Source organism: Parambassis ranga, chromosome 6 (assembly GCF_900634625.1).
Source record: "Parambassis ranga chromosome 6, fParRan2.1, whole genome shotgun sequence".
In the NCBI taxonomy this organism is placed as follows: Eukaryota; Metazoa; Chordata; class Actinopteri; family Ambassidae; genus Parambassis; species Parambassis ranga.
This window is the reverse complement of record NC_041027.1, coordinates 15,423,646-15,439,994: the sequence shown is the minus strand read 5'-3', so window position 1 is coordinate 15,439,994 and position 16,349 is coordinate 15,423,646. Positions and strand designations below refer to the sequence as shown.

The 16,349-nt window shown below is 50.1% G+C and overlaps 1 protein-coding gene across 16 annotated transcripts in view; it reads left to right on the top strand.

The window, feature by feature from the left end:
• The window catches only part of tanc2b (tetratricopeptide repeat, ankyrin repeat and coiled-coil containing 2b), an 83,093-nt gene that overhangs the window by 35,079 nt on the left and 31,665 nt on the right, over nt 1-16,349 (top strand). For 9 of the 16 annotated variants that reach the window (XM_028407596.1, XM_028407597.1, XM_028407595.1 and 6 more), the window contains 2 exons: nt 2,650-2,721; nt 4,065-4,244. In XM_028407596.1, coding sequence (XP_028263397.1) covers nt 2,650-2,721; nt 4,065-4,244 — 252 coding nt within the window. The other 7 variants (XM_028407609.1, XM_028407605.1, XM_028407607.1 and 4 more) reach the window with 6 other exon arrangements.

Here is a 16,349-nt window from a genome sequence, read left to right as displayed (position 1 = left end):
CCTCCAGTGAGAGCAAAGCTTTGATTCTACAGATGAGTAGGATGTGGTTACACAGCACAGATGGTCTGGTTGGAAGGACAACGTGTTTCTGTCGTCTGTCAGCTGCCGTTCCTCCCCTTTCATGTTCTTTGTTTAATAGGCCATTGATGTAGGTGGCAGGACATTGTACTGTAACAAGAGCAATCTGCAGAGAAGAATAGCTGCACAACAGTGTGTTTTCCAAACAGACCAGATAAAGGCGGCAGCAGGACAGAGGGGTGGTCGCACGCGTGGGTGGATGGATGGATGGATGGGTGGATGGGTGGATGGATGGATGGGTGGATGGGTGGATGGGTGGAAGGATGGATGGATGGATGGATGGATGGATGGGTGGATGGATGGATGGATGGGTGGAAGGATGGATGGATGGATGGAAGGATGAATGGATGGACGCGTGGATGGATGGATGGATGGATGGATGGATGGATGGATGGGTGGAAGGATGGATGGATGGACGTGTGGATGGATGGATGGATGGGTGGAAGGATGGGTGGAAGGATGGATGGATGGACGTGTGGATGGATGGATGGATGGATGGATGGATGGATGGGTGGAAGGATGGATGGATGGATGGGTGGAAGGATGGATGGATGGATGGGTGGAAGGATGGATGGATGGATGGGTGGAAGGATGGATGGATGGACGTGTGGATGGATGGATGGAAGGATGGATGGATGGATGGGTGGAAGGATGGATGGATGGATGGAAGGATGAATGGATGGACGCGTGGATGGATGGAAGGATGGATGGGTGGATGGATGGACGCGTGGATGGATGGAAGGATGGATGGAAGGATGGATGGAAGGAGGGATGGGTGGATGGATGGACACGTGGACCGATGGACGCGTGGATGGATGGATGGATGGATGCGTGGATGGACGCGTGGATGGAAGGATGGATGGGTGGATGGATGGATGGACGGACGGATGGATGGAAGGATGGATGGACGGACGCGTGGATGGATGGAAGGATGGATGGAAGGATGGATTGGTGGATGGATGGATGGATGGAGGCGTGGATGGATGGATGGACGGATGGATGGATGGATGGATGGATGGATGGACGGATGGATGGACGGATGGATGGATGGATGGATGGATGGATGGACGGATGGATGGACGGACGGACGGATGGATGGACGGTCGGATGGATGGACGGTCGGATGGATGGATGGACGGATGGATGGATGGTGGATGGATGGATGGATGGTGGATGAATCAGTCCCAGCTCTAATCCAGTCAGTAGTAGTCAGTCTCAACATACCTGAATAAGGAGGGTTGTTCATCCAGGCGTCACCCAGCTGCTCATTAGATCCACACACACGTCACTCACAGCCTCACACATGCTTGCATGTGTGTGTTCTCACACCTGACTGTACACAACATGCTTGTAGCTGGTGCTCGTCGCCTTCAAGGCCTCTATTGATTTTCACAACATTGATTTCACCAGGCGATATGGCTCATCAGGTGCAGGGTAGGAAGCTATTTTTGGCTGCTTCGCTGCTGTGTTGGGATGTGATTGTTGGAGGTGTTAGCTGCAGCTGTTGTGTTGTTGGAGTGTGTGTGTTGCTGGTGCTGACATGGCGGCTCAGGTCAGGAGGCAGGCAGCTGAAGCTCCTCTGCAGAGGACTCCCCTCCACAATCAGTGTCAATCTCGGGCTGGCCCAGTTCTCACACCATCATGCCCCACGGCTTATTCTATCAGCCCATCGACAAGCTTGATCTTTCCACCAGTGAGCGATCCGGCCCGCTGTGTGGCCACGGGCGCACAGTGTGTGGATGTGCGATGGGAAAGATAATGCTGGAGTGTTTGTTTGGGTTTCTGGGCTCTGTGATTGAAACACAACGCGGGGCCAAACCATACGATCCTTCTGTGATAAAAGGCCTTCTCTGATTCTGCTGTAATCTTCTGATCTGTCCACACTCAGATAATCCCGTGGCTCAGAATACTTTTATATTAGTAGCTCTGTTTAGCGTTTATTAATAGCTGACTTCATTCTGCTGCTCCACACCTCCTCTGCTGGCCTGTCGTGCTGTACAGTAGATCAGGATTATGAAACAATCCCCCGATGACACCATGCCTGTGATGCCCATTGATGCCTCACCCCCCCCACCCCCTCTCTGTTTCAGCTCCATCCACTGTAGCTAATTCTGCCTGCTCCCCTGGGCGTAATTGATCCTTATATCATTAGCAGTATGTGGATCTATCCTGGGAAACGCCCACTGCTTCCCTGCTAGCCCTCGCTCAGTGAACCGTGGAGCTCTGTGATTGCGGCTCCATCACAGGACTGCATGCAGCAGTGGCTGTGATGTCAACATTCAGCAGGCCTCCACGTACAGGCTGACTGACTGTTTAGTCTAAACATGGGGAAGCAGAAAAAGTGGAGCTTAGCAGCGCGGTCACACTTCGCCACCATCAGGGGCCGCCTGGGCTCCAGGAGGAAGGGTGTGGAGGGCCTGTGTGTGAGCAGCCTGCTGGGGGTCCTCCGCTCACACACCTGGCTGATTGGAGAGAAGGAGTTGGCCCTGCTGCTGGCTCACAGCTCCTCGCCACGCCACCAGCATCACCGCGCTCACTCCCTGTCTTTCTCTCTCTGCTCCTCTTCTGCAGATGGTGGGAGCGAGGACTACGCAGACCCTCGATCGCCCAGTTTAGACCCTCACCTGAGCCACATTGGCCAAGGTAAGCACGTTAAAATATGTTGAATCAGTTTCATGTCATGAAATACACAGTGTTTGGAGTGTTGTGAGCTGCCTGAGGCCTGATTGTGCAGTATGGGCACCATCTCCCACCTTTACCTCCACATCTCTCCTGGCTCCTTCCAGACTCCATTTCTGCTCCCTTTATGCTCCTGCTGAAGGTGCCAGGCTGTGTTTCATTCCTCTTTATAACAGAAAGGTTTATGACTACTGGAAATGAAGTTCCATTTACAGGATTACAGAGAACTGTATTTTATATTCTTGTAATTCTGTCTGTAAATCTGAGGTCCAGCACGTCGGCGTATGCTTTGAACTGAGCACCTTGATGAGTGGAGGTGTTGGTGTTTATTTCCAGGAATGGCGTGGCCTGGCCTCGTCTCTCACCGTGGTCTAAGGCACCATCCTTTCCTCTCAGAATGCTTTGCTTGCTGGGTTTTACTGCTGAAGACTCTGCCCCGAGTCACAGCTTCACACATCCTGCAGCATACCTCACATGGTTAAAAAATGACTAATGAATGCTTTAAAGTCATATTTATCATATGCTTGAGCAGAGTTTATGATAAAACCCAGGCTCCTTTGAACTACTATTGTCTGTTTTTCATATAAAATAGGAGCTGTCAGTGTTCACACCACAGTCTGCACACATGTGGAGGGCTTCATGTGACGCCGCCCGGCTGTTGTTTGTGCTTTTCCCCAGTGAATGGATGGACTGAGTCCAGCAGAGCTGCAGCCGCACAGAGAGAGAAGTGTGTGTCTGTGTGAATTGTGGTCCTAAAACCATCACACAGGCCTCCTCTGGGATGGCTCTCTGATAATGGCTTCGTGTCTCACTGAGGCGGCTGCTGTCTGATGTGAGACTTTTGCCTGACCAGTTGGTTTTGCAGCTCCGTCTGCAGGGAAACTGATTCACAAAATGGATGTTGTGTTTACAGACAGCTGGCTGTGGGTGTGTGTGTGTAGCTGTGTGTGTGTGTGTGTGAAGTTTAAAAATGTTTTAATTTGTGGTTTTTGAAGTAGAAGGGGAGAAGAGGATGAGTGATGGGTAATGGCTGCTGATGCTGTGTCTATAATTACTGCTCATTGTGAGTTTAGTAAATAAAATGCTCCCTCGTGGTCGTCGCTGCGCTGTGTGTTTTTTGGTTTGTTTAAAGACACACCCCTCCTTTCACTTCATGGATGTTTGGGTGGATGTAAATGACACGTGCTGCCTGCAGGGCTGCTCTCTCTTCTGGGTCAGGCCTGTCTTGTTGTGTTCGATGCAGCTGACCATGAATTTCATCATATAGCCCTGCTGCTCTCTCATGTTGTTCCCCTCCCATCCTGCAGGTGGCAGCTTAGACAGCGACTGTGCCTTTGAAGGAGACTACGCCGTGCCCCCTCTCTCCATGACTGAGGGCATGCACCACATTCGCATCATGGAGGGTGTGTCGCGCTCTCTGCCCTCCTCGCCGTTGCTCACCCACCAGGCCATCAGTGTCAGGCTGCAGCCCGTGAAGAAGCTCACAGGTAAACAGTGACACACACACACGGCTCTTACGTCCTGTCTGAACCACAGCCAGCAGAGATGTGGGCTAAATCTGGTTTAAATTTGTCCTGTGTGCACATCCTTGCCTGTGGCTGTCCTCCCCCATACACTCATTGTGCTAAGACTGCCTCACTTTAACCCTTCACTGCACCACGGTAAGCAGAGACTCACGCTGAAGCTCAGTGGAAGGCAGTGAAGTTCCCCTGATGCTGCTGATAAGCGGTAATCGTCTGCGTATTAGTTACCCACTAATTCCACATAGAAGCATAAAGGAGGGCCGCGCTCTGGCCCGCAGCAAACACTGCAATTTCCAATTCTTGTAATCCTTCCTAATTGACAGTGTGAAGAGCAGCTGATGGACCGAGAGCTGCGGTCCGGCTCGGCCCTCCTTCATGGCTTTTTATCTGCCACCACTAATCACTTCCTTCCACAGTCATCTCTGATATTCAGAGAACGTGGAAAATGGCCTCTCTGTCTGCCATGAACCAGATTACGAGCTGGTGTGGCGCTCTCCCTCCTGTTATTATGGTGAGGTTGTGGTTTTGGTGCACATCAGCACTGAGAGAGGCTGTGCTGGGTTTCAAAACCAGAAATGAAATATTGACCCTGCAGCTTCATCCAATATGAGTGCAGCCTCCACACACAGGCAGAGTGGGTGTGAAGCATTGTAAAAGGCTCCACAGTCACCACTAGGGTGCACCAGCCTCTCAGCTACCTCAGATCATTAACCATTTGTGTTATAGGATGGGGGGGCTGATATTTTTTTACATCATAGAGAATGATTTATGGTCTCTGGAGGGGCGTCCAAACTGTGGGTTTTAAAGAGGAAGCACACCACATCATTCCAGCTGGATGTACCACAGGACAGGGTCCAGTGTGTGTGTGTGTGTGTGTGTGTGTGTGTGGGGTGCTGCTGGATTCAGCTGCTCAGAGTCGATGGCTGCAGTTTCATCAGAGTGTGTATCAAAGTAAATCTTTTAGAGCATCACTGTGTGTGTGTGTGTGTGAGAATCCCTAAATATATATGTGTGTGTGTGTGTGTGTGTGTGTGTGTGTGTGTGTGTGTGTGTGTGTGTGTGTGTGTGTGTGTGTGTGTTATCTTGACAGCCCAGAATAGCTTGATTAATGATGCAGTGCTGTCTCATTTGTACTATTCTTATTCCATGGCTGACGTACAGGCAGAGGTCCCTCTGCAGTGTTGTCGCACATGCCATCATCTGGCTTGATTTATTACACCAGTCAGGAGCTGCTCCTTATTTTTAGACTTTAAATTAAGACTTAGGAGGCGTCTGTCTTTTTCATACACTTTGTGTTCTGCTTTGTTACATGTGTTATATTCTTGCATAATTAGTGTGTTGGTGTGTGGTTGTGTGAGTTTTGTGTGGATTAGCTCTGATGTGTTTTATCACATCTGTTAAGAAGCAGAGGAAGAGCAGTTTAGTATAAAAACATCATCTGTGAAGTCGCTCCACTACTCTACCAGTGAGAGGACACAGCAAGTGCCAAACGCCCCCTGTGGACACGCACCATTACTGCAGCAGGACACCAGGCGAAGCCGCCGTGCTGAATGCAGACATCTGGAACTCTCTTATAGCAGCACATCTGACAGCATGCACCCAGGCCCTCAGGTGTCCTGGGGTGTCCACTGTCCTCCAAGTCCTCCAAAGACCCGTGTCTGCTCTAGAGTGGCATCAAGCACCAGATTGCACTCGGGCGCGGCGCCCCAGCTTTCTCACCCTTTAATTAATTCAGCTCAGCACCACATCCTGCACAGCTTGTGTGTGTGTGTGTGGTGATGGCGTCACAGGCCTGAGCCCCTCCCATGCTGTAGAGATGGTGAAGCTGAGAGGAAGAGGGCTGCAGCACTTTAACCCCCCCTCGGTGTCTGTGCCCTCCTACGGTCCGTGGCTCCTATTTGACCTTCGGGAGGCAGAGTGGTGATGGCGGGGAGGATTTGAGTTATTCAACCTCAAGGCTCTGATAGAATGAAAACGCCATGAAAGCACTGACCTTTTTAGAGAATCATTGAGTTTCTGATTTAATCCCCTCTGCCTGCGTGAAGGCTCTCAAGGGGGCCTCTGGATGCTGGAGGGTCAACTTATGAAACAGATTTGTGAGGCCGGCTGCAGTCACACTGTACTCGTGTGTGTGTGTGTGTGGGGCTGTTCTTACTGGACTTAAAGAACCAAATACTCCCATGAAGTCCATGAGAGTGTGGGACCCCCCTGGCCGTGCTTTAAATATGCAGCATTCCTTCATACTGGTCCCTCAGAGTCCCAGCTGCTGTGTTGATGTGCTCTATTTTTAGCGTGCTGTTGTCTAAGAATATGATTGCTCCTTCTCACAGTGATATCTCGGTGGCTGATTGTTATGAGCTGTAATCACTGATTGCTTATTTGTTCTTTGATAAACGTCTCACTCAAGTGTCAGACTCACCACACAGATGTCGCCCCCGTCGATGGATTGGCCCAGCTCCACTCTGGAACATTTAAAGGGAATTATTCCATCATCTCTTCCCAGATTACTCCGCTTTTCTCTAATTAATCGCAGCAATCAATACAATTACTGCCTCCCCATGGATCGCCACATAAAGGTGGAGAATTGCGTTTGGCCTTGAGTTCTGAGAGAAGCCTTGATTTAATTATACCACCCAGTTTCTCCCACTCTTGCTCCAATTATCACAGTAATATGAGCATATCTAACATCTATTGTCTACAGTAATAGAGGAGCATGTGAATAAGCAGTGAGCCACACTGACGTGTAGATGGTCATCAGTGTGGGCCCGGCGGTGTGGACGGTCAGAGCGGCTTCGTCAGGTTTCACAGCTCAGTGTGTGGGTGGTCTGTGCACCTCCTGATGAATGCTGCCTTTATTTAGGGTTTGTACAGGACATGTATCCAGAGACAGATGACAGGGGATTTTCTTTCACAGTCACTCATTTATTCTGCCTAGTCAAGCAAATTGTTGTAGGAGAAGTGGTGATGGTGTTGATCACACATGATGTGTAACACCGTCATTGGAGGCTTTGCTGTGAGGGGGTTCAGATGTCTGTAGAAGCTGCCTGACCGCTCTGAAGCTGCCTGCTGCTCGTCTGTGTGACGGAGTGTCACATTAACATGGTAGATATGAACACACATGATGAGACAGAGGAGAATCAGAGCTTTCCAACCCGGTCTGATATGTTCAGGGATGTGTGTTCCAGGGTTAATGCTCACCGGCTCTTTCTTAAAGTCTTGATGTCGTCCGTCGTCGAGCAGTGTGTGACGCCTCGTCCTTACAGTGTATTTCTGAAACAGACGCTGACATGTGGGACGTCTCTTTCTCTTCCTCTCCACGCCTCCTCGGCCAGCCCCTCGTCTTCCGTGGCGTCTGGTATCCTCTGTGAATTTCTGAAATGAACACTGACATTTGGGACGTCTCAATCTCCACGCCTCCTTACCCAGCACTGCACCTCAAGAAAATCGCTCTTCAATTATTGTCATTATTTCTTCCCGCCGCCGTCCCAGTTGCCGACTCATTCGTTCCGCTGAAAGGAAATGTGACATTTTCAGGCTCTGATGTTGCAGGTGAAATATAAAGAGTGAAGGTTAAGAGCAGACGGAAGTAATTGAAATGTAAGTAGGATGGCCTCAGGGGGGGTGTCAGAGAGGCTCCGCATGTCTCTGCTTGTCTCTGCATGTGTCTGCTTTAATGGTGACGTATCATAAAATGTAGCATCAGTCCTTTAATGGGACTTTAAAGTTTGACCAGAGAAATTCCTGTGTGTGAAGTTCTGTTTAAGAGTCTGAGGGTGAATGTTAATCCAGCTCTGCTCAGCAGCTCGGAGACACCTCATACTTTCATCCCTTTTCTGTCTCCATCTGTCTCTTGGACATCATTCAGTCTGAGACACCCATGTTATCAGTAAGCTAAGCTAAGCTAAGCTAAGCTAAGCTAAGCGTCCACAGGCTGTGGTTTCATATTTACAGACAGATGTTTGGGGGTGTTAAGTCTTCCCCTCCCCCCTGTGTGGGCAGAGTCTTATTACTTTTATTATGAACTCCTCTCTGTCAGGGGATGCTGTGATTACATATGGTGCATCTGTGAGGTTAAAAACCATCATCATAAAAACGTACTGTCCAACATTAACTGCAGAGTTTTGTTTTGTATCTTTGATGTGTGTTATCAGGGGATCAGATCAGGCTAATCCTGTCAGGACCTGCTCATATTCCCTCCATGTCAGGCAGGCAGCTATAGGAAGAAGCTACAGGGCAGCAGAGTGATGAATAATGGAGGCAGAGCAGCGCTGCCTGGCCGTGGGAATAAAGATTATCCTCCAGTTTAAAACTGATGAACCCCATCACTGTTCCATGGCACAGATGTGAGGTGACCCCCCCCCCATGTAGAACTTTGACCTGTGAGTGCAGCCCTGCTTTGAAGTGTAGACGTCACTCTGGGGAAATAAGTGTGACTGGAGGAGATTAATAAAAACATTTAGAGCAGCAGGCAGACGGAAATGAAACCCGACAAAAAGCAAAGAGGGGACACAGTAAAGTTGTAGCCCAGCGGGTGTTGAACCCTGTAAACAGCCATAAAACATGGCTGCAGCTGTACAAACAGAGTTTCAAGGGTAAAACAAGGACAGGCAGGAGGCCTGAGCCCAGCAGGGAGCAGTGGAAGCATCGTTTCTATCGGTAACACGGCTGCTCCTCATCTCCCCACTCCTGATCTGACGTGTCCCCAAAGCTCCTCCACAAACGGCAAAACTGTCCCTTTAATAATAGCCTCCCTCCCTCCCTCCCTCCCTCCTTTTTTATGCCATTTTCTTTCCTGCCTCAATACCCACCCTTCTCCTCCCCCTCCTTTTGCTCTGCGGTTGCTATGACAACAGCAGCACTGCACCATTCATCTGCTGGAGACCTGGGCTCCTGTTCTGTGGAGAGAGTGCGCCTCTCACATCTATACATAACACGCTAAGCGCTAATGCAGTCACGGAGGCGAATGAGGAGCTCACCTCTGTCTGTGCTCTCAGGAGGCGGGGGAAGGACCGGCTCCCCGCGCCGCTCGGTTCTTTTGGCAGCGGAGGGTTCTCGGTCACCTGTGCGCCGCCATCGCAGAAGTGTCACCTCTGTGTCCCCCCTCTTTCCCCAGTGACACAGTGACTGCTGCGTTCGTCCTCCCTCTCCTTCCTCCTCCTCCTCCTCCTCCTCGCCCTGCCATATCCGCCTGGCTCCGTATCATTTACTGCGACTGAGCTGAGCGGGCAGCATCAGCACTGAAACCTGTGGAGATTTCTTCAGAGAGGAAGCGAGGCAGAGGGAGAGCTTCTGTTCCTCCGCACTCCTCCTCCCCTGCCTCGCTGCAGGTGTTTTTTTCCTTCCCTGTTTTCCTTCTTCATTTCTGGTTGCCTTGTTTTTGATGAACTGGTCCTCGCTCAGGGAGGACGGACTGCTCGTGTCAGTGGACGGGGACGGACGGGAGCTGGTGCCGTACTCCAGCCTTCAGGAATGCGAGATCTGGTTTGAGAATGGTGAGCCCAGCCACACCCTCCTTTGCTTGTTTCATTCTCTATCTGTGCCTCTCTATCTCTAAACTGTCCCCTCACCCCACCCACCCCACCCAGCCTGTAACCTGCTGCTCCACCTTAGCTTGACCACAGCTCCCAGCTGGAGCAGCCGCTGGTTGGAGCGTGCAGACGTGGGGCTGATGGAGTGCAGGAAAGTCATGTCTCTCCATGAATTGCTGCATTTTGCTCAAAGGGCTGAACTCTAATGACAGTGTAGGCTGGAGGACCAGTGAATCAACCCGAGTGTGATAATGTAAGTGTTTTTCCGTGGCGAGCTGGTCTGTTTCATGCGTCAGCGTGGGTGAGCGTTCAATAGTCTTTGAGTGTGTGTGTGTATGTATATGTCTGTGTGTGTGTGTCTAAGCGCTGGCTGTGGGCGGCTAATGGTGCTTGTTCTTGTTGTCTCACTTTTCCTTCCAGAACACGGCGTCATATGTAGCATATGGTTGCGTAAAATGGGCTGAAGTTGGTGGGGAGTCGTTTTTGCCCCCCCCCCCCACCGTGCAGGCAGCAGCAGCTTGTTGTTGTTGTGCACCAGAATCACCCTGTCAGGTGCTGGGACGTGGTTCCTCCTTCCAGCTCCAGTGCTGCAGGCTGCCTGCCTTATCTCGGGGGACTGCAGGCTGCTGTGTGAACAGGACAAAATGTCTCAATAACAAGAAAAACACCAGCGCCTCATCAGCAGCTGCTGCTGGTCTCAGGTGAATGCTTTTTGATGAGGCGCCTACAGCTGGCTTTCACACCACCTGGAGAGCTCTTTGATGAGCTTTACCTCGTCAGCTGTCCTTCACGTTCGCATCGGGCAGAGCCACCGAGAACAAGATGGACGTGGTGGTCGTGTCCACGGTGGTCGTGTCCACGGTGGTCGTGTCCACGGTGGAGGAACGTCTCCCGGGTGTAGTGGAGTTATGACTGTGTCTGTTCTGTACTGTTTCTCTGCTGAGTGATGATGGTCTGACAGGGACCTGATGCCCCTTTATCTCCAGGCTTCAGGCCGCTGTGGGTGACCAGCAGCATGCTGAGAGGAGGTGCTGTCAGTCCTGGGTCTGTTGTAGTGAGCAGGTTTCTGGGTTTTAGTGCCATTTATGCTCATATTGTCCTCACAAAGATGACAAAACCCCCTCTGCAGACATGCTAACTGCTACATGCTAGCTTTAAAAGATCCTCAGTGGCCTGTTGTGTTGACTTTGATCTGATTGGGTGAGGTTAGCTCAGGCTAGACTGTGATTGACAGATTGATCCGAGGACTACCTGATTCTGATGAGGATTAAACAGATAGAGAGTCAGATTATGTTGTTGTGTTGTGGAGCATGCATGCTGGAATGCATCACTGTGTGTGTGTGTGTGTGTGTGTGTGTGTTGTATTAAAGTGTGTGAAACCTGCTGGAATGTGACGTGGTGTAAGTCCTTGTGCGGAAGGCTACTGATCACGTTCATTTCTACTGAACTGCCTGATAGCAACCAAAAATGTCAGATTAATGGGATTACAGCAGCTTCTTCAGTGTTTATTTAAAAATTACATTTCATTATTCGTATTGTGTGATGCAGTGCTGCTCTGCAGCGCTTCAGGGCTATATTGATTTATAGAATTGTTCCCTCCCCTGTAATCCCTGTGAATTGATGGCATGTAAATCCAAACTGGGTGACAGAATAAATATGACGGACAGTTTATAATCCCGCCTCCTCTGGTCAGATCACTGACGTGGTGTCACCTGTAATGATTGTTGCTAATCTGATGAATCTATTGAGTGTGAATGGAAGGCCTCTGTTTTGCCCTTTTTTAACCCTTCAGTCTCGATTAGAAGGGCAGCCTGCTGAGCGGCCCTGTAGGCATGTGGGCACAGTGTGTGCTCTGCTGCTCTGCATGGTCATAAATCAAACATGGATGACACCCCTGGCCTTTAAAGTCCCTCACATTTTTCCCAGTCCAAAAGACTTCAGTCCTGAGCTGCATACTACTACCCCCCGAACCAGGCTTCCACTGTCTGTACCAGGTAACAACCTGCAATCAGCTTCTGATACAGAAACACAGATGCTTTCGACCAATTAACGGCCTGTCTGCACCGCCCCCTGTACTCAGTGAACGTCTGCACACAAACATCAGAACAATGACTCCAAAAAGTCCTGAAATCCTCTGAGTGGGTGCTCACAGGCACACATCAGACCAGTGTCACGTCAGGAGGAGGTTGGAGGGGCGGTGGGTGATCCTGATGATCGTCTGATCGTTTTCTTTATTTGACTCCTCAGATGCAGCTCGCTCTCAGACAGCCCCTCACTCTGGCATACATGTAGTGTTATCTATTGAGCAGCACCTTCTGTAGTGTGTAACAGAAACCCGCAGTGTGCTATTAATAGCGCTGATAATGATTTGCTTACAAAACAGAGCAGTGGGTTACATATACCACCTCACTGCTTTCTGCTGGTGGAGAGCTGAGCAAACACTTCTCTGTGAGGTGCTCGCACAAACACACAGAGGCCTCCAGAAGCGTCTTACTGTGTGTGAGTGTGTGTGTCCGAAGCGGTACGGACTGCTGCACAGGACCACACGGTGACACCAGCTGTAGGATTAGCATTCAGCGGCGCTCCCTGTGTCTTATTTGCTCCGTCATTTCAGGGTGCTGAAGCGCTGTGAGGCATCCGTCTGGACCACAGCTCCCTCTGCTAAATGTGTCGACGTCATGACACAGCACCAACAAGTCATTTTGAGGTTTGATGTTGATTTTCGCTGGAGCTAAAGATGGTGGCAGAGATGGGAGCAGAGAGACCACAGCTAGCTCGTACTCATTTTCTCAATGACAAGGGCGTGGTTCCTAGAAGCTGCATTGTTATAAATATCCCCACTAGGGGCTGGACTCCAGCTGGGACAAAGGTCACGGCAGCCCGGCTATTAATAGGTTGCCGTATCATGTGGTGTCCTTGGCAATTATGCTGCTCCCACTTTCTCTAAGAGGTTTCATGTTGAACTGCCTGGCAGCCTCCGGAGAGCCGGCCTTCCGTCTCCTGCTGAGGGATGAGGCTGCACAGAGTTCACGGTCACTCCTGTGTGCCGGCCCACCGTAGGAGCAGGAAAGACGCTGTCACGGTCGTTCAGTGTCAACAATAGTGACCGTGCTTCTACAGCTGAGTCATCAGGGTGGACTCCGTCAAGCTACTGAAGCAGACAGCTGCACAGAGAGCAGCACGAGCACAATATGGGGGCTGTTGTCGATGAGGGTTTCAGAGCAGAGGTGATGTGGACAGAAAGATCAGGACTGTAAACACCAACAACCTTCAGACCACAGGTTACTGAGGAGCCGTTAGAGTCTGTGTGATTAATCCAAATACAGGCAAAGAGGTGGAGCCTGAGTGGAGCGGAGGTGGAGGCCGGTAGCACACACGTTAAATATGAACACTAATGTCTCAATATGGCTGCTTGGTCCGAGCATAAACATGGCCCAAAAATCTTTGTAGGTGTGTTAACAGGTCGCAAAACGAGTCTATGGAGCTTGTCTGTGATATTTACTGCCATCACAAATGTCAACAGGTCAGGCTCAGAGGAAGTGGAGGAGGTAAATGTACCTGTTTTACCACCACTTGTCCCACAGGGCCGGTTAGTTCCTGCAGTAAAGCCAGTTCCTGATCATCCAGCTCCGAGGCTGGGCTGCTGTAACTAATACTGTGAAAAATCTGCCTCTCAGCACCTCGGTGGATATAAAGCTCCGAGCAGCTGATAAGACCTGAGGCTAACCTGCTCATATGATGATGTATGTCCGATATCACTGGATCCTGAGCTGTTAGTCTAATCCAAGCACATTAAGGTGATGTGAAACATCAGCAGCTCTCTGGGTGAGGGGAAATTCTGCCTCACCTGCCTGTGTTAATCCTCTGCTGAGACTGTAACTGATAGATACACGTGTGTGAGTGTGTGTGTGACACACTCATGCACATACATAAAAGAGACCGTGATGCACAGCAACATCTGGTCTGCATGGTTGTCTTTAACGGGTCAACACGAGGAGCGCAGAGTCATCTGTGGATTAGTATGAGGACGCCGGGGACGTGGGGCAAACCCACGTTAATTATGAGCCACATCTGTGTTTTCATAATAATAAATGTGGACTGTAATGAAGGAGGTGAAGATGAGGATGGATGGTGGAGTTGTCGGCGGCCATCTTTATTTTATGTAGCACGGAGCCTCACTGAGTGGACGGCGGGTCGACCTGAGCTGTGTGTGTGCACAGAGCCTGTTGGAAGGTGGGCATCTCTCGGTTTCCCCCCTGTGCTCTGCTGTTGCCATAGTAACCACGGCCACGTGCTCTGGTTCTGTAAAAGCTGTGCTTGGGTTGCAGACAGCTGGGCGATGTATGTCCTCACCCACATTATTGGTATGCGTGTGTGTGTGTGCGTGTGCGTGGGCGCCCGCTGTGTGTCTTTGTCTGAGCGGATGCCTGAGGTCGTATGTAACTGAGACTTCACGGCTGTAGGAATGTGTTATCATTCTTTATCTGCAGCAAATGAGGAAGTGTGCGGTGCATACTGAGGCTCGTGATTCATATTCAGATCTTGTCATGTATTGTTGGAAGCACAGGCTGAGTCTGAGGGGATGGCGGTGTTGAAAAGAAGCGCCTCTCTTTCATATGCACATGTGTGAGTGTGACTGACGGCACCGACTGAGGAGCAGATCTTCCTCCTGCAGTCCCTCCTCCTTCACACGTCACATATACATATTCATGTTCACGCCTTCACATAAAGAGCATGTGACAAATATCGATTTCATGGCCACGTGCATCTGCACATGCAGACCAGGATATATTTATTCATAAGCTCATTAGGGGAGTGGATGTGCCCGCTGCCATCCATCACACTGTCACCCATCCTCAGCCTGGCACGCTCTGACAACAGAGCTGCAGGAGAGGACTCCATGGGATTTAGTCTCCTGGATCCAGTGCCATGGAAGGATTTACTCCAACAGACAGAGTTTCCCTTCGCCATTTTGTAGAAGTGACATGAGGGAGAGCAGAGACAAAAGAACCACCTGTTCACTGTCAGTTATCCAAGCATTCATCACGTGTTGGGATGGTTGGACACCTCCTCTTCTACCGCCGATGCTGACATGTCCTAGTGCTGTCCTGATATCAGATCAATATGAAACCATCTCCAGGAGTTGGTCAGCAGTCGTAGCCACACTGTGCTAGCATGTGACAGGCGTTCAGGTGCAGCGTCATGTAAGGATGTAGAGGCTGTGGTTATATATAAGGCAGGACTCTGTGCACCTGCTGCTGTCTGAAGATCCAGCTGCTGTGAAGGTCAGAGCTTCCTCATGAATTCATATACATCCTCTGCCTCTTTCTGCCTGTAGTGCACCACACACAAGTTACTGTGCACACACACACACACACACACACACGCTCTGCAGCTCACCAGATTCGACCAGTGTCTGATTAGGCCCGGTCTTCCTGCCAGATCTTGGAGGGATCTGTCAGCTGTGCTGAGGCTCTGCGGTCGTGGATGACTTCTTATTCTGGCTGTCACTTCTCCTTTCTCACTGTGGCATCTGTGCTGGCTCACTTCCTGGATTTTGATCAATTAGCAGAGTCCTCTCCAGACCATACTAACACAGCATTACCACAGTGTGTGAATCCTTCCACTTTATTCTCCGTGCATAGCTGCTCTTCACTCCCTCTGCCAAGCAGAGTTTGTTTTCGTTTGTTTGACTCCGTGTTTGGTGGTGAGCAGAATATCCTAAATCTTGACAGCAGATTGCAGTAAAGTTAGAGCACGAGCAGCACGTCTTCAGCTCTTAGTGCAGATCCAGGTCTGATCCTCTTCTTGTTTTTAGGGATTGAACCCTGTTTTTGTGTCGGTGTGCCGCCGCTGCCTGTTGTTGGGTGATCTTTTCAGCCATGCTAGCAGCGGGGCTCCTGGGATGGTCGGCCCCTCATTTCTACCCTGACTGAAATGTCTCAGAGACTTCTGGATGGATCGACGTGACATTTTGGTGCTGACATTTGTGCAGGAATGAATTGTAATAACTGGAGGAGATGCCTTCATGTATTAGTTTGATTTAACCGTTTGTTACCAGCACAGTAAAGCACAGCAAGTAAATACACATTATATCCATTGTTGTTGTCATTTGTAATGTCCTTTAGTGCCCTTAAAGGCAAATATGAATAAAACACATCCTGGTTATTATCATCCTTTTATACTGCCTGTATGAAGCACTCTACAGGATATAGACAGAGCCATTACTCCTACACACACACACACACACACACACACACACACACACCTCCATTACGCTGGCATTAGCTGTAACATGACTCCAAACAGGAGCGCTGTGAGGCTGCTCTGCAGTTTTTGGAGCGTATGTCTCGTCTGCTGCTCGCTGCACAGCGCTGCTGCTTCAGACGTGTGCGTTCAGCCGTAAAAAGGGCAGTTAGCAGTTCAGCCATACAGAATATAATCTGTTTTAATTCAACCAGATTAGCAAATTAGGAGTGAATTATGCTCGGCTCCGGGCCGTCCTGAATCCCCACAGTGTTTAAGTCATAGTTTACCTCCT